This window comes from Martes martes (assembly GCF_963455335.1).
Source record: "Martes martes genome assembly, chromosome: 10".
In the NCBI taxonomy this organism is placed as follows: domain Eukaryota; kingdom Metazoa; phylum Chordata; class Mammalia; order Carnivora; family Mustelidae; genus Martes; species Martes martes.
The window spans coordinates 62,047,249-62,072,466 of NC_137898.1; the positions used below are offsets into that span (position 1 = coordinate 62,047,249).

Sequence of the window (25,218 nt, forward strand, 5' to 3'; positions counted from 1 at the left end):
GTTTAATGAGTGGGTTGTGGATTTGTTTGCTTTTTTTTTTTTTTCCCTGTAAGACAGAAGTCTCATTTTCCTAAGAACTAAGGAATTATCACTCCACTCCCCTTCCTTCCCCGACATCCTGGGAGCCCGAGACCTGGACTCCCTGCACAGTGCTCACAGATACCCAGAGGGTGAGGCTGGTTAGGACGGGAGAGGCAGGGAAGGAAGCAGCATACTTACGGGGTTTCAGAAAAAGGGCTTACGTGGCCTCATCAACACCCATTTTAGAGAGGACCAACAGTCTCAGAAACGTGAAGTGCCGTCAGGAGGCAGTCCCTCTCAGTCGGGGGCCCTCATCTGCCTGGCTCTAGCTCCTGGGCCCATCGTGCTTTCCCCTGTGAAAGCTGTGCCCCTGGGGCACATGGCCTCTGGCCTCTGGGCACAGGCACTTCAGCCTTCCGGTGGGAACAGTGTTCTGGATGTGAGGAATAATGAGCCCTGTGATAACAAGCTCTGAGAGTCAAAATGATTAGTCAGGAACAAAGCACTGCCTGAAAGGGAGGGAATAATTCTATTTTTACTGTTTTTGTGTCAAGGGGCAAGTTTACCCACAGGATTCATACTGGAATGCATCAATTAATATCGCTCTAGGGCACTTAGTAACGAGGACCCTGCTGGCTGCCCGGTTGCTCAGCGAGAGAATTCTAGAGAATTCTTTGTGGAGACTGGAGCAGGGAGAGGCTTGAGGGGTATCTAGGCAAAGAGTTTCTGGACTGGCACAGGCCCCTGCTCCACTCTGTCCTCCTGCTTAGGGCCCAGCGAAGGCTTTCCCCGAGCTCCCAGGCCTGGCCATGCTCTGGCGTGCTTTGCCAAAGGCCACCCTGATTTCTTGGTTGATGAGGTCCTGCCAGGGATCTCTAGGAGAAAAGGAGAAACAAGAATAATAAGACCACCACCCGGAATAGGGGTGGACATTTTGAGCCCCCAGGTGCTCGCGAGGAGCCCCTTCTGCTTCTTGGGCTTGTCCTGCTCCTTCTGGCAGCCCGGCCATGGGCATCCCCAGACCAGGCTCGGAGAGGGACAATGTCATAGACTCGTGTGCATGCACAGCTTCATGTCCAGTGGCCTCCCAGGAGGTGGGGAGCAGGCCCCACGTCCATCCCCTGCTCCAGATGGTTGCTAGGAAGCCAGAATGCTGTGGGCTGAGGGCTTCTGTGACTCTTGGGGTACGAGGCATATCTGGGATAGGGACCTTGGGCCCCCGCCTGCACACACCTTCATTTTCTTATTTGCTTCCCTTATATGTCTGGAGGAGGGTGGGTTAGGGTTATGGCCTTTGCTTGGAGAAGAGAGCAAGGCTGTGAGTGACAGCCAGCGCCTCACATCAACCTGGCAGGGGACACTTTTGAGCCCGACTGGCAGGGGCAGAAGGAAGAGAAGGGAGCATTCCATGGAGTGTTTCTGTGACTTGAGATGGAAGGCATTTCTGCAAGCTCTGCTGTTGTGGTTGTGTCCCCTTCCCCTGATCTTCACCAGCTTCCCCAAACATCCCCAAATAAATAACGATTAATAACTTCCACACGTACGGCAAATACAGAAAGGGAGGATAAAAGCATCTTTAGAAAACTTGACTTTAAAGAAAATCATGTTATAGCATATACTTCAAGTAAAAATTTCAAATTTCATAACTGCCTTAGAGCCACAACTCCAAGACAAGTCCCCCTAAGCCCTTCCTGTAGAGATTTTGGGTGTGCGTGTGCACGCGCGCGCGTGTGGGGGTGTGTATGTATCTGCTGGTCTGTCTGTGATCTCATCTCCAGGCAAGCAGAGGGGCACGTGGTGGCCTTTCCATGCATGCGTGTATCTGATGCCCAGGACGGAGGTAATGTGGGTGTGCACACATGTAGGCACACTTACGTTTGTGGGCCCACGTGTGTCCACATGCTAGGACAGAGCCCGTGGGTGAGGTGGGTGTCGATTCCCCCCTGCCTGCCTGAAGGCCTGGGAGGCTCCCAAGTCAGGTAGAACTCCCCGCGACTCATCTCAGCTCTCTCTCCTCCCTGAGCCAAGAAGATGAAAACGTTTCTGGCACTTTCTAAAGTTTCCATCCGGGAGTGGAAAAGTCATCAGCTGACAAGCTCAGGATGACAAATGGTTGCCAGACCTGCTATTCCCGCTCCTCCGATGGGGTGGGCCAGGGCCTGATGGGAGCCAGCAGGAGCTTGCGAGCCCCCCTTCCCTGGGCTCCTGGCACGGAAAGACCTGTGGTGTATCCGCGGCCAGATCTCCTGGAGCTTATGTAAGCAGGGGAAAGTTCCATAAAGAACTCAAAAAGAAGCATCAGGAAGCAGCAAGTGCTGTGGGGATGCAATGCTGGGAGATGGGAAGGAGGTGACAGCAGGGTTTCCTTTAGTGCGTGGCATCAGAGCAGCCTGCCAAAGGAGCGGCGTCAGAGCTGAGGCCTGGGGGACAGGACAGGAATGGGCCAGGGCACCGGGATAGCAGGCACAGAGGCCCTGAGTCAGAAAGATGTTCAGGGTGTTTTAAGGTAACAGCAAGGAGGTCCCAAGCCGGTGGTGTGCAGTGGTAGGTGGCCAGAGAGCCCAGGCCAGGGGCCGGCGCAGGCCCCGAGGAGCAGGCCTCCAGGGCAGGAGGGAAGAGTTTGGGCTTAAGCCTCAGAGTAATAGGGAGCCCCAGAGGGTGTTAACTGTGGGACTTTCCTATGAATCGTGTTCCTGTTGTCCTTCAGACATCGCTGGGGCTACCAGGTGCTGGGTGGAGAGGCACAGTGGATAGGGGAGTGGTGAGGCGCCCCTGCAGCGGGCAGGAGACAGGTGTCCAGGTGGAGCCCTCAGGGGGTGGGAGGGGAGCCACTGGGGGACTCCTGGACGGCATCCTCCACCTTTCAGATGGAGGACGGTGAGGCCACCCACTAGGAGAGAGCCCTGGAGGAGGGCCAGGCTGCCAGGTGGAGCTCCCGAAAGGATCTGTTGAGGAACAATGAGCGCTCCATAGCTCAGAGCTCTGGAGGGGAGGTCAGGCCGAGGCCCATGATAGACGTCATCAGTGTCTGGGTGGGAAGGGAATCCCCACATTTCGGGGCCGGGGAGAGGCATGGGGCTGGCTGGCGCGGAGCCTGAGGAGGGTGAGTTGGAGAGGAAGGAGCCCAGCTGGGAGGCCTGGGGCATATTTCTGGGAAGAGGGAGGGCAAAGGGGAAATGTTGCTCCAGCTGTGGGTCAGGTTGAGAACCAAAACTGGCCTGCAGATCTAGTGACACGGATGGAGGTCACCAGTGACCTGCACGGAGTCTTCTGCTTGCGTGGGGGTGAAAGTCAGACTGCGGGGGCTGGGCAGGGAGTGGTGGGTGAGGAAGTGAAGTCACCATGAGCAGACAGGCCTTCTGAGAAGTGCGGCTCCCTGTGGGGGTGGGACCTGGAAGGCTGGGAGACCGAGGCCTGCTCTTGGAGGGGCAAGAGAGGCGGGCTGGAGCAGAGGACCTTGGTGGACAAGGAAAGGACATAAAGGGCCATAGCTATTCTCCTGCAGATGGGTGAGCCAGGGTGCTGTGCTCTCGGAAAGGCCCCGGGGCCACCTGTGTTCCTCACCCCACATGGCTGCCCCAGCAAAGTGTCCCCACGGACACTGCGAAGCAGAAGGACTCTGGGCTGCATGGAGGCCTTTCTGAGAGCAGAAGCTGCTTCTGCACCCAGGAAGCTGGAGTGGCCTTATAGAAAGGGAGCCCTGTGTGTCCTGCAACCTGGCCTATACACTGGTGTGGGCCCGCTGCCCCCTCACTGGCCCTGCAGTGCTGGACCCCATTCTGTGTCAGGGGGAAGGCACTCGAGATGCCCTTGGGGCCCCCAGATGGCAGGTGGAGAGGAAATGGCCTCTGTGAGCAGCTCCCTACCCATAGCCCCTGCCCCACCAGTCAGGCTAGTCTTTTCCCCGGAAGCCCATGTGTATCCTGCACACTTCCTGTCTTTGAGAGGGGGCAGCCTTGGGTGGGGAGGGGGGGAAGAGTTGAGGGGAACCAGTCAGAAGTTCTGATGACAGAAAACTCTAGTGGAGCTCAGCCTCCACACCTGCAATGAGCCTGTGGACCCCAGGACCTTCTCATCTCTAGGAAACTGTCATTTTTGGCCACTGGCGGCACCCGGCCACTCTGCTCTGGGCCCTCTGTGGACTGGACTGTCTGCTGCTTGAGAAGAACACATCGCAGCAGAACAGCTTTCCCTCCGCCAGCCCGCCTGTATTGCCCTCAGGGAAGGACACAGGGTCACACAGGACAGAGGACAAAGGGAAGAGCCAAACTACCAGGCAGGCACCAGCCCTCTAAAGCGTGCGTGTCCTTTGATCTATAAATTCCTCGTCTGCAGAAATAGTCTGAACGGCGACAAACGCCCGGTCACTTGTTATCAGTGCGTCACGGGGACCCGGCTCAGAAAGGGAAGACTGCGCGTGCGCGGCCGCAAGAGCGAGGTTGTCGCAGCTCCGCGGGGGCAGGCCCGACGCCGTCGCGAGGGAGGTGTCTCTGTGACGTGCTCTGACCCAAATGGAGAGCCCAGAGCAGAATGAGAGACCAGCCAGGCAGCGAGACCTCAACCACAACCCACGTGGCAGCAATAGGCCGTCTCTCAGCAGTGGGAACAGGGGACTCCTTCATCCCTAAAGAATTCTGTATTTTCCCAGTTTTCTACATTGGGCAGGTGATACTCTTATAATCAGAAAAAGAACAAACCCAACTTCAAACAAAAGAGGCTGAGCTTTGCGGGAAATTCCTCTTACTCACCCAGGTTTGATGTCCAGAGGTGTGGGGAGGGCCCCGGGGAAGCCTGCCTTCCCCACCAGCCAGTAGGTCTCCTCTAAGCCCTTCCCCTGGAGGAAAGAGGAAAGGGGATTGAGCACAGCTTCTCAGGCAAGGCCAGAGGAAAGGGCGCAGCTGCGAACAGCTCCAGTGCAGAGCAGCCTGGAGCCCTCTGCCAGACTGTCTGGGTCCAAATCCTGGCTCTATCCCCGGCTAGCTGTGTGGCTTGGGCCAACTTACTTCACCTGTCTGTTCCTCAATACCTCGTGAGTTGTTGTTCTGTTAGAGAAGTAACTGAATAATAATAAATCATGAATTCTATGACCAGCAGATCTGGAATGCTAAGATCCCAAGATGCTACAATCTGTGATTTTCCCCAACAGTTGCAGGACCCCTTGCCTGGGATAGGGGTACGGCTGCCTGGAACTTGGGAGTAGAGGAGGCATTAGGGGCTCTGGGCCCAGGGATGGGTATTGCCCCGTGGAGCCCCCAGGCCATCCTGAAGAACATCTGATTGGTGGGCTGCCCTCCCCGCCCCCTCTCTGCATTCCCCTCTGGCATCAGAATCCTCTGTTCCTCAGGACATCTCATGCCCACCCCTCAAACAAGCCTTATTCCAGCTCACACTCCCATAACCTCCAGAGCAAAGGATTGCACACATGCCAGCCCTCACAGGCTGTGTGACTGTGGACAAGTTGCTGCACCCTCCTGCTGTGACATTTCACAGTGGGATGAAGTCAATTCCACGGAGCACGCAATTTCTAGGCTTCTGTCATGGTTCTGGGCCTTTAAATGTCTAGGCCGTCCTGGTCTTACCACCAGCCCCTGACTGTACCCAAGGAAGTAGGGTAGGAAGAAAAGTCGCTCACTCGTGGGAAAACTAAACCATTACCTTTATTGAATGTTAACATTTCAAAAAAGAATGCAGAGGTGCTCATGGGCAGGGATCCCCTGGTATCACCCCTGCAGCAGCAGAGGGCGGTTGTGGGAGGGGTGGGTGCACAGAGAAGGCAGGCTAGCCACAGCCGGGGAAAGGGAAGCTGGGTGCCCCCGGGTCAGGGCAGGCTTCCGTGGGAGGTGAGATGTGCTCTAGGGTCCTGAGGGATGAGTAGGAACCTCACGATATTACAGAGAAAGCATGGGCCTTAGAGCCATCAGCTGTGGGATGCCAGCTACCTGACTGCAGACGTATCACTTCGCCAAATTTCATTTCCTCAACTATAAAATGGGAACATTGATCTTTCTTTCACGATTGCTGGGGCAATGGTGATCAGCTCCGTCCTCAACTACAGACAGGCATTTCCTTCTATGTCAGTCAAATGAGTAAGAATCTTACCTGCTGCCCACAGAAACTGGAATGGGGGTGGGGGGTCCATCAATTCCAGGAAAGAAAGTTCCCTTACCTTTAGCTCAGTCTGGCCTCTGATGTCAATTCTGTAGCCTTCGTCCAGGCTGAGCAGTGTCTGGACTGTGCTTCTGCTGACGTGAATTCTGTATGCTGACAAGAAAGGTCGTAAGTCACCACCTGCAAGCAGCATCCCTAGTGTTCGGGAATATCATCAAGACCGGTAACAGCCCAGTTCCAGCCAGTAATGTAAAATTCTGATTCATATGACACCCTTCACCTGACCTTTATGTCTCTCTGTTAGCCTGTTGGTCACTAAAATAGAGGCCTCGAGGAAAAGCAAATTACATAGATCGAGGGTTTAGAGGAACTCAAGATGAAGTCAGAACCCCTAGGAACATAATTTTCACTTACAGGGAAGTTTGTAAAGGCTGAGTCAGAGCAGATAAGCAGTTATTTTTATTTTAAGAGCAGGACTCCCCACTAGGGCCCACATATCTAGTCATTCAGGATGTGTACCAAATGACATTAGGGAACACATGACTTCTACAGCCAAAGGCTGAGGTCCTAGGACTCCAACTTTTGCACCTGCTCTAACCAAGCCATCAGAGTGGCCTCTCCTGTCAAGAAGGGCCTAAAATGGCATTTAAAAATTGAGAGGGATCTCCTCCTTGTAAAGACATGGAAACCAAGACCTAGAGGAAGAGTATTTTCCTCGAGGATATCAAGCAAGGCAGTGGCAGATTTGGGCTAGGACCCAGGCTTCCTGCCTCTCAAGTCATTGTCTTCTCTCATGAGATCATCACAAAATCCCCATGGAAAGTTAAAAGAACCAGTGAAATACATTATCTCCATAGAGTTGTTTCACTGACAACTAAGGTACGCTGCCACCAGGTGGTGGTTTGGTTACTAAGCATTGTTTCAAATAGCCAGGCTGCAGAGGTTGTTGAGAGTCCTCACTCAGGCAAGATAGAAATATCAAACACTCACGCAGCCCTGTGGACTCCATCCGGGATGCGGTGTTAACAGTATCACCAAAGAGGCAGTACCGGGGCATGGTGAGACCAACGACCCCTGCCACACAGGGCCCTGAAACTCAAATGTGCCCAGTGAATTCCGGGAAGTCCTAGACCCAAGAGAGGTTCCCATCATAGTCTTGCCCTTCCCCCCACCACCCCCAGCCCTGCTGTCTCTACCCCACTTCCTGGGCTCCAGCTGGGGGTGAAGAGGAAGCTCTATGGAATCTCTGACCGTACCCAGAGAGGAGATGATATCTGTGCCGGGGGTAGGGGAACACAGATAAATCAGAGCCAGTTTTTGTTCCTGGGGAGCTCCCAGCCTGGTGGGGGTGGGGTGGGGCGTGTAAGCTGTGATCAGCATTGTCAGATGGAAGGATCAGAGCTGTGCCAGCCCAGAGAGGGTGGTCTGATCCAGCACAGAGGACTTTCAGGAGGAGGTAGTGCATGAGCTGTGTCTTGGAGGACAAGAGAATGAGTCGGCAGGGAATGGCAGGTGCCAAGGCACAGAGACAGAGTCCACGTGTCTATGGGAAGCGGCAGCAGCTGGGTGTGGTTGGAGGGGCAAGTGGGAAGTAATGGGAGTTGAGGTTGGATGGGATAGCAAAGGGCCTGGGAGACTGTGGAGGGGGGTGTCAGGACTTTGGACTTTATCCTGCAGGGGAAACCATGGAGGGAGGAAGGGGTGGGGGCCTGAGAAGTATGTATTAGAGACCCCATGATCTCTCCTAGATCCATCCCAGCAAACGTTTTATTGCTTGCATAATCACAGAAGGTGTCTGCCCTGCCTCTTCCATCAGACTATCAGCTCCTCGGGATGGCCTCAGATGACTCTGACAGAGGCTGAGACAAAGTGTGTGTGGGCTTATATATATGAATGAAATTGAGCATCACAGATTCTTTGACTTAAAACATCTCAGAACCTTCAAATAACAGAAGAAAAAGAGGAATGCCAAATTTTCTATCCCAGAACTTTAGAATCTCAGAATCCCAGAAGCACACTATTGGGGTTGCTCCAGCCCGTGCCCCCTAGCCCGTCGCCCCCACGGCCCCCCATTTGTACCTGAGTGCAGGCCAGCGCGGATGTAAATGGGCACGTCGGGTGCATGCTTCATGCGGAAGCCTCTCACAGAGCTGAGGATATCCAGGGACATGTTGGCGATCTCAGCCGCGTGCCGACTCCCGTTGCGCCGTGGCAGGCCTGAGGCCACCATGTAGGCATCCCCAATGGTCTCCACCTAGAAGCCACAGCCTTCACACCCCAGTGCAAGAGCCCGCCCTGCTGGACTGTCCCAGAGCCCGCACAAGACCCTTCTTGGGGAGCCCCGACCCACCCCTCAAGTCTCCAGCCCAACGGTGTCGTCTCTGTCAGGACCTCCATCCCAGGTGCCCTAGCAACAGTCAGAACTGCACACTTCATAATCACCTCGGTCTGAATTGCAGTTGATGGCGCCTCTGTGGTTCCCCCCCGCCCACCCTCCTTAGCGGCAAGACCTGGGCACCCCCGTCTGCACAACCCAAGGTGACTTATCAGGACTTCATTTGGAGAGGAGCATTTGCATATTGGATGCACCCTGGAGGGCTTTGGAAAATAAGTACCCCTGGTCTTCCTTCCAAGGTGTACTAGAAAAAATGTAGGTTTGGGAATCATATAGATGTGGGTCCAATCCTGGCTCTGCCATTTACCTTGGACAGACCACTTCACCTATGCAAGCCTCAGTTTCCTCTCAGGTGGAATGCACGTTAAAGATAAAGTATTGAAAGAACTAGGCTCTCGTTAGCAGAAGGGAGGTGGGTGAGGGATGGATGAGACAGGGGATGGGGATCAAGGAGGGCACCTCTGATGAGCACCAAGTGTCGAACATAACTGTTGAATCACTAAATTCTACACCTGAAACTAATATTACACTGTATGGGACCTAAGATAATTTTTTAAAAAAGATTTTACTTATCTGAGAGAGAGAGCACAAGCTGTGGGGAGCTTCAGAGGGAAAGTGAGAAGCAGGTTCCCTGCTTGACAGGTGTGGGGCTCGATCCCAGACCCGCACCAAAGGCAGACGCTTAATCAAGCCACCCAGGCGCCCCACCCCCCCAAAAAAAATTGTTTTAAAGGAAAAAGGCTCATTAGAGCTGCTCAATGGATGGACATTTCTGTCTCCACCACCATCACCATCATCACTTCCTTGGCTGATGGTGTGGGAGATGAAAGAATCCCAGGATCCCAGAACTCGGAGGTGCTTTAAAGTCCACCCACCTTCTTCCTCGATGCCTGGCCTGGCTTACTTGCACCTCTTGATAGGAAAGTCCCTCTTCTAGAGGTGGCTGCTTCTTCCTCCAAGTAACTCTGATTTAGACACAGATGTGTACTGTGGCCTTCTGCTCTGCCCCTGGCTAGGCTACCCCTCCACCAAGTCTTTCCCTCTCCAGCTCCTGCACTGAGTCTTCTGCAGCCAGCAAGTGCTGGCACGTTGGGACCTGGGGAGCAGAGCTGTCCTTCTGGCCCCCCACATCTGCTCTCCCTCAGCACCTTGGTGGGCAATAATAATAATAATACGTCCCCTGCCCCTAGGGGATGCTGTAATTCATTAAATCTCTCTCACATTTGCTATGGACCCTGCCCAACTACATTTGCCTCTCCCTCACCCAGGCTATCTCTACCCCAACACCAGGCAGTGGTCTGCCCTAATCATGCCACATTCTATTTAGATACTTAAATTTGCTCCCAGTGGGCTGGCAGTCAGGGATTCCCACGATTTGCAGAATTTCCGGACAATTCCTAACCGTTGCTCCTGGTTGCCCATGCTTCCGTCAATAGGAACCTTCCTGCAGTCTGCAGAGACCCTCAGTGCTTGCTTGATGGCCTGGCCCTTCTGCCTCAAATGTTCTCTCTCAGTCCCTGTTTGCTGAGATCCAAGCCCACCCTCAGCCCAGCTGCCACTTCTTCAAGTCCGTAAGATCTTCCAGGTCACCTGTTTCCCTGCTCTGGGCTGGGAGCTCCTCCTCCCCTCCCCATCACCTGCTGACGTCCACCCAGCCCTGGTGGGCTGGCGGTGAATGTGGCAGGGGTCAAGGACATCGCTACTCCCCTCTCTGTACATTTCCACAGGCTAGAAAGACCTCCCACCCCATGCCCTGGGAGGGAAAGTTATGAGTGAGCCCCGGCTATCCTTCTGCCCACCCACTTCTTCCCGCAGGAGGAAGGACCCATGGTCTGCCTGGCAAGGTTGGAAGAAGGACTAAATGCTCGAGTCCTTGGAGAGCAGCTATGACATGCCAGACGCTGTTCCAAACCCTTCAGAAATATCAATGCATTAGACCATCCATGGCAAGAATTCTACCATTTCACAGGGGAACAGTGAATCAGAGATTTAAATCACTTGCCAGTGTCACACAGCGCAGATTTGAACTTGGTCAGTCCAGCTCCAGAGCCTATATGCTGTGCTGCCTCTTGATACCCTGGGTTCGGGCCCTTTCCCTCTCTATTCTGGGGAGTGTGCCTGCTGTGTGAGGTTTCCCTCTGCTACTGCCCTGCACGAAGTCAGCATGTGCGTGTAGGTCAGACCGGCCTCCCAGAGGCAGCCCCGGAGACCTATAGCTCGTAGGCCCCACTTCTAGCCACCAAGCGTACAGCTGCAACTCAGGGACAGTACGCCGGCTCTGGGGACCCAGCACTGCCTCAGTTGTGTTGGCTAAGGTCCAGACTGGGGGAGAGGAGCATGGTGGTTTCTCTAAGCTGTTACACTGACCTCCAGCCTTCTGTCTGCCTTCCACCTGAGCTGGGAGAGTTTGGTGTCACTAATAATTACCCCTACAACTCCGGGGACAGAAAGGTCCCACTCTCTAGGATCTTGGACCCATGATGACGATCACTCAAAGACTATGATCGTCGGCACTCAGCTGCAAGCAAGGGTATACACAGGTGCAGTCCTTTTGCAGATGGCAGGACGTAGCCAGAGGAGAAGTGAGGGCAAAGGTTTCCACACTAGCAAACAGGGACGTGAAATCCAACTCCACCACTGACTTGCTGTGTGACCTTAGGCTAGTTACTTACCTCTCTGAACTTGGGTTACATCTGAAGGGATAATGGCCTCTTCGGGCCATTGCAAGGATTCATGAAATCCCCTGTGATAGTCCCCAGGTTGGGCCAGTCTTCTGTAGATGTTTACCCAGCTCTGGGCCCCACCCCTAACCCTTGCCCTGTTCTGTGCTTACAGAGGGAGGCCTCAGCACCTGCTCATGGTGGTGCTCGGTGGCATCGGCATCGTGCTGGTGAATAGAGGAACCATAGCACTTCCTCTCACATGGCTTGATGGGCAAAACCATCATAAGCCACAGGCACTTCACCTCTGTTTTACAAATGGAAGCGTGAGACTCAGAGAGGTCAAGTGATTTGCCCAGGGTCACTTGGCAGCATGGCCAAGGCCAGTCTCACCCAGTGGGGCTGAGTGGCTGGGGTAAGTCCTCTCCACTCTGGCAGCCCACGTGGGCTCCACATTGGAGCCATGTCCATAAAGTATTCATTCAGTGTGCGCTGGCAGGGAGTCCCAGACCCCCGCAGAACTGGGAAATGATAGCCTGGCTGCCTCCCAACCCAGACCGGATTAAAGAGCAGTAACCAGATCCTGCTGGGGACAGAGGGGAAACCGAGGTGGATGGCGGGAGTGATGAGAGAAGCACTCGCACATCGTCAGGAACAGGCTGCCTGTTTCCCCACATCTGGAGGGGTGCGCGGGCCTTGTTTTATTTCATTTCATTCTGCCAGAAAGATGCAGACCTCTTGGCCAGAGTTCAGAGGAGACCAGAGAGCATGATTCAGAGCTGGGAGGGACACATGTGTGAGAAAAGATTAGCAGGAGAGGAAGAGACAAGCCAGGGGTGACTCAGGGCACATCAAAGCTGTGGGGCTCAGCAAGATGAGATGAGAGATGAGGAATCTTTTCCTGGGGCCCATGGGGCCAGCGCAACTCTGGAAGCAAGAGGAAAAGTCAGCCAGCGTGAAAGACAAGACCTCCGAACCTGGGCTGGGGAAGGAGTGCGGGCTCTTGAATGGGGAGCGGGAGGGACACTGCGTCCTTGGAATGTTGTGGAATGTTGTGGCTCAGGTGTCTGAGGCTCAATGTGGACAGAGCCGGGTAGTGGTGGTAGGCATTGCAGATTCCTGGCTCTACCACCTGCCGGCTGTGTGACCTTGGGCAAGTCACTTTCCTCTCTGGGCTTCAGCGAGCTCCTCACTCAGCCCGTATCTATTTCCGAAGGACCTACGGTGTGCTGGACATTGCCAAGCACTGGAGACAGAGCGATTTAGAACCATAAAGTGTGGCTGTGCTGTCTGGGAGTAGTCATGAGAGCACAGCTCAGGAGCTCCTAACCATGTCTGGGAGGGGAAGGAAGCTAACCTGAAGCGGGATGGAGGAGAAGGAGGGAGCCAGGTAAGGAAGAGGGAGAGCAGGGTCTGAGGAGGAGGCAACCACGTGTGCAAAGGCCCGGTGGCCCTGAGAGCAAAGCACGTGTGAGGAATGAAGAGGTCTGTGTGGCATGGCCAGGGATACCGTTGGGGAGGTAGGTAGGGCCAGTTCCTGGAGGGTCTTGTGGGCCACTATGAACCTGTGGCTTTTTCCTGAGGATATCCGTGACATGAGGATGGTGAGCCCCCTGGAGGGGGTCCTTGGGATCAGAATGTCCAAGTTCAACCCTCAGCTCCACGTCCCATTGGAAATTTGTAATTAGATAAGCCCCTTAAACACCCATTTCCTCCTCTCTATATTAGGGCACCATTACCTACCTCACAGATTGTTAGGATAGTTAAATGGATTAGTACATATAAAGCGCTCAGACTAGAGTCCTGTATAGAGTAAGCGCTCAGTAAGTATTGGCAATTATTGCTCCTGGGATACAGTACATAGTGCTATCAGCAGACCGCCTCTGAAACTTCCTGCCCAGGCCTCTTGTCCATCCTGGTTTCTGCCCCAGGGCCTGGTCTTCCCCTGTCCCTGCCTGTCTGGAGGGCTGTGGCTGGAAGGGGACTGGTGGGTCACAAAAGAAAACTGGAGTCTGAGTGTGGTGGTTTCTGGGGAGCTCCCTCCCCACCCTCCCTCACTGTGTCTAAAGCAACTCAAGACCTCCAGCAACTGCATCAGAATAAGGAGCAGGATTGGGGTGGGGTCCCCACAGCAGGCAGGGAGGGAGAAGATGCTAGTCACTTCTACAATCTCAGTTTACACAGCACTTCCTCAAGGGGGATAGGATCCACCCATTATCTGTAACCCCCTGGGTTGGAGTCATCATTCCTATTTTATAGGTGAGGACATTGAAGTCCAGAGAGGGGAAGCTATTTGCCTAAGCTACACAGATGCTGGTGGCCAAGCTGGGACTCAAACCCAGGATGGAGAGATGCACAGGGACTAGATCATGTAAGGTCTTGACAGCTCTGTCCCTGCTCCTCTCTCTAGTGTCCCCCAGGCACCACCCACTCCATCACCAGCCACTTCATGTCCAGCCATTACAACGCATTCAGCACTCCTTATACTTACTAGGCCCATCCTTTCAAGGCTCCAGCTTTGGCACATTATTCCCCCATGGCTTGCCTGGAGCCACCATACCCAGACTGCACAGCACTTGGAAAAGAGCACCTCCTCCAGGAAGCCTTTCTTGCTTTTTATTCTACACATCTATCCCTAGCTGGATTGGGAGCCCTCTCAGCCTCCGCTGCCTGCCCTGATCATCACTTTGACTGTTATCTTCATCTTTCACCTACAGCACTGAGTGGTCCTGGAGGGGAGGCATGGGAGATGACTCACCTCTTGGCCCTTGCCCAGCACAGGTGGAGTTTATCTTCCCCTTTCTTGAATCTGGGTTGGCCTCTTTTGTTAAGTAAACTCTATGCCCAATATGGCTCTCGAACTTATGACTCTGAGATCAGGAATTGTATGCTCTACTGACTGAGCCAGCCAGGTGCCCCTGGGTTGGCTTTTTGACTTGCTTTGACCAATAGAATATGTCAGAAATAGCCATGTGCCCAATCCTGGCTTAGACTTCCAGAGGCTTCTGTGCTTCTGCTTTCTCTCTCAGAACACTACCACACTATGGGAACAATACCAACTGGCCTGCTTGAGTCTGACAGACCAGGTGGGCCAGGGCTGTCCCATTCAAGGTTCCAGAGATGTGAGAAAGCCCAGCCAAGATCAGCAGAAATTCCTATCTCACCCACACTGCCCACAGATGTATGAGTGGTCCAGCTGAGCCCAGAGAACTTTCCAGCTGACCTATAGATTTGTGAGCAGTAACAAATGCTTATAATTTTACATCACTGGGCTTCAGTATTATTTGTTATACAGCAATAGCTAACTGATAAAAACACACAAATAAATGACGGGAAGTGAACGCATGACACAAACACAACAGTAAAGGAAGGAGGGATGCAATACCAGCCTCCCAGTCTCCTCACCTTATACACATCGTGGCTGCCCAGAACAGCATCGAACAGTGTGTAGAGGTCGTTGAGCAAGCCCACCACCTCAATGGGCTCACTCAGGGCTGAGATGATGGTGAAACCCACAATGTCACTGAAGTAGATGGTGACCTGGTCAAAGTACTCTGGCTCCACAGCTGCTCCCATTTTCAGAGCTTCAGCCACAGACCTAAAGGAATGGGAAGGACCAGAGTCACAAGGTGGGAGGACCCCCTTCCCACAGTTCGGAGGTGAGGGAGGGATTTTGGGGGGAAATTCCTTGGTTGAGCATTGGGGCATCTGGGTCAGGTCTGCTTGTGGGCTGGCTGCCCTCCAGCAAAAACCTGTCCCTCTCTGGACTTTACTTCCTCTGAAGTCAGATGGGGGACACTGGCCTCTCCTTGTTCTCAAGGGAGTGAGGTAGCAGGATTAATACTTACGTAGAGCCTGGCACATATAAGGGCTCTGTGAAAATGTGCTAGATAAATAAACAATGAACAAATTGAATGAGTTCATGGAACCCAGATTTAGTGAGCCCTTACTATGTTGCAGGTGCCATGCTCAGAGCCACCGAAGCTAGAGATACAATTAAGTCCTAAGCAGCCACTCACGGAGGGAGCATCTGAGAGAGCAGCCTCTCTGTCTTCTGCCTCTCCAGCTCCAGTTCCTCAGTCCGCTCCTGGATCAGATCCTCCAGGTTCTGGGAATACTTCTCCAGCATCCATAGCATAGAGTCAGCAACACTGGTCTTCTTGCCTTGATTGATGCTTTTGAACTGAAAATGGAACAAACATCCCAATTCATCTATGACGGTCAGCACACTTGCTCTCAGGTTGGAAACCTCAGCCACAGGAATGAAGTAGACACAGTCCCTGCCTGGAGGAGCTCCACTGGTGGGGAGCAGTTGTAGAATAGTCAAGGGATGGTGGCTCTGGCAAGGGAAAGCACAGACAGCTGGGAGGAAGCGTGAGTTAGTTCCCTATGAAGCAGGTAGTCAGGAAGATGAGTTTACAAAGGAGCCTATGCCCAGCGTAGCATTACCATTCACCCTAGTGCTCTGGTTCTCACAAAAATACTGTAGAAGAGACATTCTTTGTTCTTCTCAAAGATAAATGGATGGATGGATAGACAGGTGGGTAGATATGATGGATGGAAGGATGGATGGATGGATGGTTAGATAGATGGGTAGACATGATGGATGGATGGATCGGTGGAAAGTTGGTTGGTTGGATGGATGAATGGACAGATGGGTAGGTAGAAAGGATGTATGTAGATTATTTACATATATAACCATTTGTACCTATTTCTTTCCTTGTCCAAAAAAAAAACTTAAAAAAAAATAATAAATAGGTAAGGACACTGGGACCAAAGAAGAATAATGCATGCTAGTTTGGTCTAGCAAAATACATGTTAGAAGTTGATCCCAATTTTGAATATTAGCCTCCTAGCAACAAAACAAAGAGGGAAACAGAGATTACACAACCCACAGAGTCCATGAGACAGTGGAGCATTAAATTGGTTGCTCAATAGAAACACATCTACAGCAAGTTGCTGAACAGAGAGAAATACCCCTCTTAGGTCTTCATAGGAGGACAGTCACATATGGTCATAAATCATATCTTCAATGAATATCTTGCAGGAAATATGGCAGTGTGTTCCCTAAGGAGATTTACTAGAACCTTCCCCAATCCAGTTCGCACCTTTCCAAAGTGCAGTCAGTGGAAGAAGCAAATTAATGATGATCAAAGTGAAGGAGTCCATTGCTGTCTAAATCCAGCAGCTTACCACGTGTGCGTGTGTGTGTGTGGGTGTGCATATCCAACTCCATTAATACCACTTCTCTCAACCAAACATCTGTAAAGTGGAGAGTGGCAGCAGTCCCTAACACACACCTATTTTGTATTGCCCATTAAAAGCAGAGGTGTAAGCTTTAAAGGTCAGTCGGAGTGGGCTTGGCTGCTGCTGACCTTGAGACACCAAGGACACAAGGCTGACCAGTAGCTCACCTCCACAAGGAAGGCCCCCATCATACAAATGAAAAAACAAAGGGTCTGAGAGGTAAAATAACTTGCCAACGATCTCATAATTGTGGAACTGAGATCGTTCATGTGTTCATTTTATCAGCAGCCACCCCACTGAATTATTTAAAAATTTGGGATGTGTTTTCCATTGTTTCCCTCTGGTTGCCCAGGAACACAATCATAGGATTTGCAAATAGCAATAATTTTCTTCTTCTTTTCTAATATTCATCTTCTTGTTTAATTGCATTAGCTGGCATTCCCAGAACAATCTTAAGTGAACATGAATCCGGGGCTTTTGACTTCGAGGTTATCGTTCTTTCTCTAACACCTCACTCGCTTTCTTTCTCAGAGAACCACCACGCTCTTAACTTTGTTCTCTCACTTGATGGTCACTCAAATATGGCAAGTCGGGCCAGAGTTAGTCTTTTCAGGCAGCTTTTAGGGAGGTTGAAGCTCAATAGAGCAATCAACTTGCCCAAGGTCAAGGAGGTAAAGTGCTGTGTAGGTGTGAATGCAGGCATTCTGACCCTTAGCCCCCAAACAGCGTGGTAATCCCCACCTTCATGCTCTCTCTCATGTGCCCGTCCCTGCCTTCCCTGCCCCAGAGCCCTGGGCAGCATCTGTCCTCCCAGTCACCCGCCGCTGGTCACGGTGATCTCTGATCCCTGGATCGATTCCAGGCTCCTGTTAAGAATTGGCTGCTGGGCAACTTCTTCCTAGGAACATCGCCAAAGGCAACAGAAGCAAGGGCAAAAATGAACTATTGGGATTTCATCAAGATCAAAAGCTTTTGCACAGCAAAGGAAACAGTTAACAAAACCAAAAGACAACTGACAGAATGGGAGAAGATATTTGCAAACGACATATCAGATAAAGGGCTCGTATCCAAAATCTATAAAGAGCTTATCAAACTCAATACCCAAAGAACAAATAATCCAGTCAAGAAATGGGCAGAGGACATGAACAGACATTTCTGCAAGGAAGACATCCAGATGGCCAACAGACACATGAAAAAATGCTCCACATCACTCGGCATCAGGGAAATACAAATCAAAACCACAATGAGATACCACCTCACACCAGTCAGAATGGCTAAAATTAACAAGTCAAGAAATGACAGATGCTGGCGAGGATGCGGAGAGAGGGGAACCCTCCTACACTGTTGGTGGGAATGCAAGCTGGTGCAACCACTCTGGAAAACAGTGTGGAGGTTCCTCAAAAAACTGAAAATAGAGCTACCCTACGACCCAGCAATTGCACTCCTGGGTATATATCCTAAAGATACAAACGTGGTGCTCCGAAGGGGCACGTGCACCCGAATGTTTATAGCAGCAATGTCCACAATAGCCAAACTGTGGAAAGCGCCTAGATGTCCATCAACAGATGAATGGATAAAGAAGATGTGGTATATATACACAATGGAATACTATGCAGCCATCAAAAGACATGAAATCTCGCCATTTGCGACGACGTGGATGGAACTAGAGGGTATCATGCTTAGCGAAATAAGTCAATCGGAGAAATATAACTATCATATGATCTCTTTGATATGAGGAAGTGGAGATGCAAGGTGGGGGGGTTTGGGGGGAGGTAGGAAAAGAAAAAATGAAAAGATGGGATTGGGAGGGAGACAAACCATAAAAGACTCAATCTCAAGAAACAGACTGAGGGTTGCGGGGGGGAAAGGGGATGGGAGAGGGTGGTGGGGAAATGGACATTGGGGAGGGTATGTGCTATGATGAGTGCTGTGAAATGTGTAAACCAGACGATTCACAGACCTGTACCCCTGGGGATAAAAATACATTATATGTTTATTAAAATAAAAAAAATTTAAAAAAAAAAAAAAAAAAAAAGAATTGGCTGCTGGTCCTAGTTCTGTTACCCGCCCTCACTGTGGTCCCTGAGAGCTCGTTTTTCTCTGAGACCCAGATTTCTCATCTGTGGAATGGGGACATCACCCCTGATACCAGAGCTGAGGTGGGGAGAGAATGTGGGAAGTCAGGGGATGTGGAAAGGGCTCTCAGAGGACACCTGTGCATTTCTCCTGTCTGTCTTCCGGCTCTCGCTCCCTCATCACCTGTCTGGATGCCCGTCTTGCTGGCTGAGCCTCTCCTTGGCGACATGCCACTGCGGCCAGGAAAGTGGGGGTGGAAAGGTGAGACATGAAGCTGTCACCGCAGGCTTGGTGGGTTGGCCCCATGGGAGCCATTAGCCAGCTCAGTCAGGCCCACACAGTCCACCTCCACCCTGCAAACTCGTAGGGACTTGCCTCACCCCTCCTGTTGTAGTTCCCAAGGCCCCTCACAAATTCCAGCCCCACCTCTCATTCCCCGAGTCACCTTGGGCAAGCCCCTCACCTCTCTGTGCCTCAGTTTCTCTCTTATGAACCCAAGATAATATGAGGACCTCTTTGGATGGCTATTATAAGGGTTAAATGAACTAAGCATAACACTTAGCATGGGACGTGGCACTTAGAAAGGCATTCGACAAACATCCCTGGAACCCGGGGCTCTGAGAAAGTTTTTCTCAGACAGTGGACCTCAGGCCCAGCCCTCAAGAATGATGGGGCTGGCCTGTGCCCCCTTACCACGTAGGATTTCTAGGACCCAGAGGAAGTGCCTGGCTCCCCCTGGGAAAGTGAGGTGAACTGATGAAACATTTCGTGTGAGCACTGGCCTGGGGAGCACTGACCTGGGTGTAGATCTGGTCTAGGCTGGGTCTGTCCTCCGGAGCCTCCTCCCAGCACTGCTCCATCAGCTGGATACACTCGGGTGGCCCATGGTCAGGAGACACCAGGGGCCGGCACAAGGGAGGGGGTGACACCACCTTCCTGATGATTTCTGAAATAAACAGCATGTGGATGATAGGTTCAAGATCCCCAGCAAGGCTTGTGGGAAGGGGTTGGCCTGGGGTCCTGAGATGGAAGGCAGGGGAGGCCTCTGGGGGTGCAGGGATCAGGCCCTGAGAGTACTCCTTGGCTCCCCTGCTCTGTACCCCAGGACATGCTGGCCACTGGACCCAGGAGAGTCCAGGATGCGACCAGGGAAAGGGTCTCACACCAGTAGCTGGAAGAGTGGGTTTTGAATTCTGGGTCTGCTATGACCTCTCTAGAAGATGGTGGACAAGACCAAAGATCGCTCTGAGCCTCAGTCTTCCCATCTGTGAAATTAGCTTAATAAACTGCCTTCTTGAGAGGGGTGTAGAGGAAAGAGAGGATGGATGTTAGGCAACCAGCACCTACCAGTCTCTCCCACACCCCCAAACCCAACTGCTGCTCCCTGCCCTTGATGACCACGGATGTGCTTGAAACCTTGATGCTATGGCTCTTTCCGCCAGCCCAGCCACCTGGAGACTTTCTGGTGCCAGTTCCCAGTGGAAGAACGAGACTGTCTGCTTTCATTATTGTCATCATTATTATTTTCCCAAGACAGCCCCTACCATGATCTTCCTATCCCCACTCCCTGCAATAAAGACCGCCAGTCTAAGCCGAGGTCCAACAGATTAGTGTTCTAGTTCTGGCTCTGCTACTTGCCATCACTCTGTGCCTCAGTTTCCCCAGCTAACAACTGCTTGAAACAGCTCTGCCTCAGGAAGCTGTTGGGAACACTGGGGGAGCTAAGAGATCACAAGGGCCCTGGGAAAAAGTGGGGCTGAGATCAGGAGGGGACTTCTAGATCACCCATGCACATTCTAAGTTATGTCACCTCCCTGAGCCTCAGTTTAGCCACATATAAAAAGAGCATGAAACAGCCCAGACTCCCTAGGGCTCTCAGAGGTATAGTCCCCCTGAGGAGGACTGGGATTCTCCTCTCTTGGGCCAGGAGCTGGGAGCCCTTGGTGCCCGTGAGGAGAGGGTTCTTTCTGGACTTCAATCCCCTCCCCATTCCTTATTGGCCCCCTTGCTGGGGAGAGAGCATGAGTCCCTGTCTCATGGTACAAATAGGGAAACTGAGGCCCCTGGGAGTGAAGTGGCTCCCCCACAGCTACAGGGCTGGTAAAGCGCAAACTCTCAATGTGAGCCTGACCTCTTCCGGCATGATTTTCTTTGCCCAGAGGCTTCCAGCCCGCAGTCCTCAGACCCTGAGGGCTTCTGGGTAAAGGGTCTGGAAAGTTGTACGCGCTTACAAAGAAGTGTGCGCATACGGAATCAATAACACACAACACACACGTACAACTCATTTGCAGAAGTATTCGGATGAGGTTGTGATGAATGCCTTTCAAAATACAAATGCCTTTCAAAGTGTTGCTGATTTCAGAGCAGATTCTGTCTTCGGGTATTGTCTCAGTCAGCGGATATTAAAAATCAAATAGCAGCATGTGAGGCTCCAAACGTTTTTAACATTAAAATGGAGTCCTCAGACGTGAATGTGCTGAAAATGACCAGCCCAGGCCAGGCCGGGTCCCGTGTTCCCTCACCATGCCAGGCCCGCTGTCCACACCCAGGGCCTCACCGGGATTGAACAGCCATGCCCAGCTCTGTCGGAATATGCTCCATGGGTGACTCCAGAAGATTTGAGGGCAAGAGCCCTGACCCACTGCTTTCCGCGAAAAGTCCCTTCCCTTCTCTGAGCCTCACTCAGTTATGCCTGAAGAATGCACTTGCCCTCCCCCACCACGAGCTTGTCCAGGGGAATAATGCACATGACAGAATTCTGGAAGTTGCTAGTACCCCCCCCCACCCCCACCCCCACACAGGATCTTGAGAAGATGTTATTTCTAAGAGCGAGGAGGATCTGCTTCTAAGTTGGGAAGTTAGGCGAGAATGTGGAGTCCCCCTATCAGCACATCCTTAAAACCACTCAGGCAAAGGCCCACCAGGTGTCAGGCCCTTTGTCTAAAGAATTTCACTGAACCCTCACAACCACTCTGAGAGGCAGGCTCATGGTCCCCCCATTTTACAGATGACAAAACTGAGGCTCAAAGCCTAGGAGGGATTTACTCGAAGTTATAAAGCAGATTGGCACGGAGCTGGGCTTCGGTCAGTTTCCTCCAGTGCCTGTGCTCTTTGCATTTTTCCTCCCTGAGACCAGGGAAGTCACCGCCCCCGCGACACACACACACCGCCCCAGGGAGTAGCAGGCCCTGGACTCGCAGCCCAACCCAGTGGTGACCGTCCAAGGGTTCCAGGCCTGGTCCCTTCCCCTAAAACCTCACAGAGTCCAGGCCCAAGGGGCTGTGCCCTGGGTGCCAGGCGCATGCACTCCATCTGGCTGGTCTCCCCTCTCCTGGTGGGTGGATGTGGGGGGCCGGGCTGCTGGGGGTGTTGAACAAATGGCCTGACAAAGGCTCCTCTCCTTCCCACTCCTCCACCTCATAAATTTGGGGACCGGAATGCTCATTACTCACTGAGCAGGGCTTTGGTGGAGAAAGGAAGCGAGCCAGGCCTCCCGTGAATTAAAGATTACCCACTGGGGGTGGGATGGGATGGCAGGCTCAGTTCCATCTCTGCCCTGCCCTGCGGCTGAGGTGCCAGGCCATCTGTGGGGACAGGTTCCTGGGACTAGATACAGGCAGCACGGGGACAGCTAGAAGAATAGCCTAGGGTCTGGCTCATCCTGACAGGGAAGACAGAAGGGGAGGAAATCCTGAAGTTGGGCCCTGGCATTGGGGTCAGAGAAGAAAATGTCTAAGACCAGGCGATGATGAAGAAGGTATAAGTGAGGATCCTGCACACCTTGAAGGAGATGAGATGCTCTGGAAGGAGCCGCACGTGGGCAGAGAAGCAAGCCCCCAAGTACTGAGTAGCCCAGCCACATCTGACATGGGCTAGGGCCCATTTTTTTGTTTCACCCCATTTCAAAGATAAGAAAACTGAGGCTCGGAGAGGGGAAGTGATTTGTGGCAAGTCGTATAGTAAGTAAGTGATGCAGCTGGGGAGAATTGAGGTCTGTAGAAGCACAAAGTTGCCACTAAGCAAGGGGTTGGTTAGAGCATGAGCCCCCACAGATGCAGCAATGACCCTGGAAGAGGCAGAAGGGGGTGGAGGTTTTCTCCCTGAAACCAGTGTCTTCAGCCCCAGAGCTGGTCACTGCCGTTTTCAGCAGAGCTGCCGAAGGCTGCCTGGTTTAAGACAAAGAAACTCAATTCTCACTGTCAAACCAGGCAAGCATGTCTGTGTGGTTATTCCCAGGCCTGGATTTCCTGATGGCCACGGGGCTCCCCAAAGCCATGGGGACCCCAGCCAGGGGAAGGCCACGGAAGGAAGACAGGGGTGCTGTACCTTCTGCAGAGAGCCCCGAGGAGCTGTAGGGTGGGCCTCGAGTCAGCACCTCCTGCAGGACGATGCCGATGCTGAAGATGTCTGCTTTGAGGGTGCCCCGCCCAGGCGCCCCCGGCCCCCGCAGCAGCTCCGGAGCCGTCCACAGCAGCTCTGCAGTCACAGGACAGGGCCACGCCGTCCTCACCCACCGACCCCCAAGCTGGGCAGGGATGGGTGGGCACTTCACAGATGTGGTGTCCTTGCCCAGGAGGACGTGGGTGCTTCTATTCTCCCCATTCCCAGGCAAGGAGCCTGGGGCAGCTCAAGGCCACACCAGGGGAAGTGCTGGAGGGTTGGACATCTCCCCCCCCCCCCCGCACGCCTGCCCCATAAGCATCCAATGGAAACAGAAGCCCCAGAACCTACTGATGGCCCCTGCCTACCCCCGAGCTGACCTTCTGGGGCTGGCCGGGGGCGGGGAACCCGCTGAACATCCAGGAGCTCCGCATAACCGTGGTCAGTGACCTTGAGAACAAAGCGTCCATCCACCACACAGTTGCGGGACTTGAGGCGGCCGTGGGGGAAATGCCGATGGTGCAGATAGCGCATACCCTAGTTGGACATAATGGTGGTCCAGAAGGCCTGTGATGAATGGAAGGGGCCCCTGGTCCTCTCCAAATCCCACAGACCCTAGAAACCCTTCCTGCCTCTTCTCACCTTTTCCCACACTGTTCAAGATTTTCTTAGACAAAGTGGAAAGAGACTAGGTCTTGGAAATCTGAGCATCCCTTATTTCCTTGCCTTCTCCCTGGCCCCCCAGCTCCAAACTCAGGGAGGGTTCTCACACGGATCAAATCCAGCAGCAGAGAGGCCTTGAACGTCCAGTCCAGCCGCAGAGCCTCATTCCGCAGCAGGTCCTCCAGGCTGCCCCGGGCACAGTGCTCCAGCACTAGAGCACTGACCCCAGGGGCCACAAAGACACCCAGGCAAGCAGCCACATTCTCATGCCGCAGCTCCCGCATCTGTTGGGGCAAAGGACACAGTACCAGCCCCCAAGGGCTTGTCAAAGGCTTGACCAGATACAATCCACATCTGGTCTTCCAGTATTTAGCACCCAGCACAGGGCAGAGCACAGAGAGGCACCAGAAATGTTGGATGGATGGATAGATGGATGGATATGTGGATGGATGGATGGATGATGAACAGATGGATGAATGGATGATGGATGGACAAATGGATGGTCGGATGAATGGATGGTTGGATGGATGGATGGATGACAGATGGATGGATGCATGCATGGATGGATGATGGAAGATGGATGGATAGATGGATGATTGAGAGGTGGATGGATGAATGATAGATGTATGGATGATGGATGGATGGGTGGATGGATGGACAGATGTTGGTTTGATGAACAAGCAGGTGAAAAACCAAGTGGAAACATCATGGGTAAATAAGCCTTACCTTTCTCAGGAGGCTGAGGCAGCTGGGCCGCAGCTCAGGGGCAGTGCCCCCTTCAAACCTCTTCAGCCACACCCACTCTCCCTGTTTGAGGAAGAAGAGTTCACTGCTGCTGGTCCCCAGCTTTATGACCTTGGGTAAATCCCTCCATGTCTATTGGCCTTGGCTTCTTCCCCATAAATTTATTCTTTCTGTGTGCTCCAAGCCAGGCAGAGCCTGGCCGGCAGAAACCAAAGCCAGACTTTCACTTTGGTGGGGCCAAGACAAGGGCCAGGTTTTGGCTGACAGACCCAAGTTCAGTCCTAACCCCGCCACTGTCTAGCTCTGTGACCTTGGATGTGTGACTTTGGTTCTCTGAGCCTCATGTTACCCACTGGGAGTGGGAGGGGATGGCAGGTTCAGTTCCATCGCTGCCCTGCCCTGCAGCTAAGATGCCAGGCCATCTGTGGGGACAGATGAGGGACACCTCAGAGGTTAACAATTGGTGTACATAAAGCATGTTAGTTCCCAATCTCAAGGTCAGCTTTACTCTGCAGACCTCAGGCACCCACAACACCCCAAAGCCTGCGAAGTGAGTAGGGTGGGAGGTGTTTGACCCGGGGTCTGTAGGAGAGGGGAGGATGGAAGAGAAGGAAGCTTCGGCCCAGGGCTCTGTCCTAGCCTTGGCCTTGCCCAGAGCTGGCTGCTGCCTTGGCCCTTTGTCCTCTGTCACTGTTGGGTTTCTGCCCCCTTAGCCTCACACGGCCCATCAGCTAACTCAAAGGAGCAGACAAAACATGCTGTGTACATCATTAAAGCCTCCTTTCAGCATAAAAGATAAAAGACGGGATTCTGCTGGAGAGAAAGTGGAAAAGAAGGAGCGTGAGCCTCATGTCACTTCCTGCACAATTAGCCCAGCTCAACTGTGAGTCACAGAATATGAGGATGGGAGCACCAGTGAGTTGT

At 52.8% G+C, this 25,218-nt stretch overlaps 1 protein-coding gene across 1 annotated transcript in view; it reads right to left on the minus strand.

Moving 5' to 3' along the window:
* Positions 1–787: 787 nt before the first annotated feature.
* Positions 788–25,218, minus strand: part of LOC308350902 (guanylate cyclase D-like) — a gene marked incomplete at both ends in the record, with an annotated part of 35,411 nt that continues 10,980 nt past the window's right edge. Inside the window, 12 exons of the mRNA XM_080816359.1 lie at positions 788–896; positions 4,770–4,855; positions 6,188–6,282; positions 7,120–7,218; positions 8,209–8,383; positions 14,590–14,782; positions 15,204–15,367; positions 19,305–19,453; positions 22,834–22,983; positions 23,268–23,424; positions 23,658–23,834; positions 24,277–24,357. Coding sequence (XP_080672485.1) covers positions 788–896; positions 4,770–4,855; positions 6,188–6,282; positions 7,120–7,218; positions 8,209–8,383; positions 14,590–14,782; positions 15,204–15,367; positions 19,305–19,453; positions 22,834–22,983; positions 23,268–23,424; positions 23,658–23,834; positions 24,277–24,357 — 1,635 coding nt within the window. The remainder of the gene's footprint in view (positions 897–4,769; positions 4,856–6,187; positions 6,283–7,119; positions 7,219–8,208; positions 8,384–14,589; positions 14,783–15,203; positions 15,368–19,304; positions 19,454–22,833; positions 22,984–23,267; positions 23,425–23,657; positions 23,835–24,276; positions 24,358–25,218) is intronic.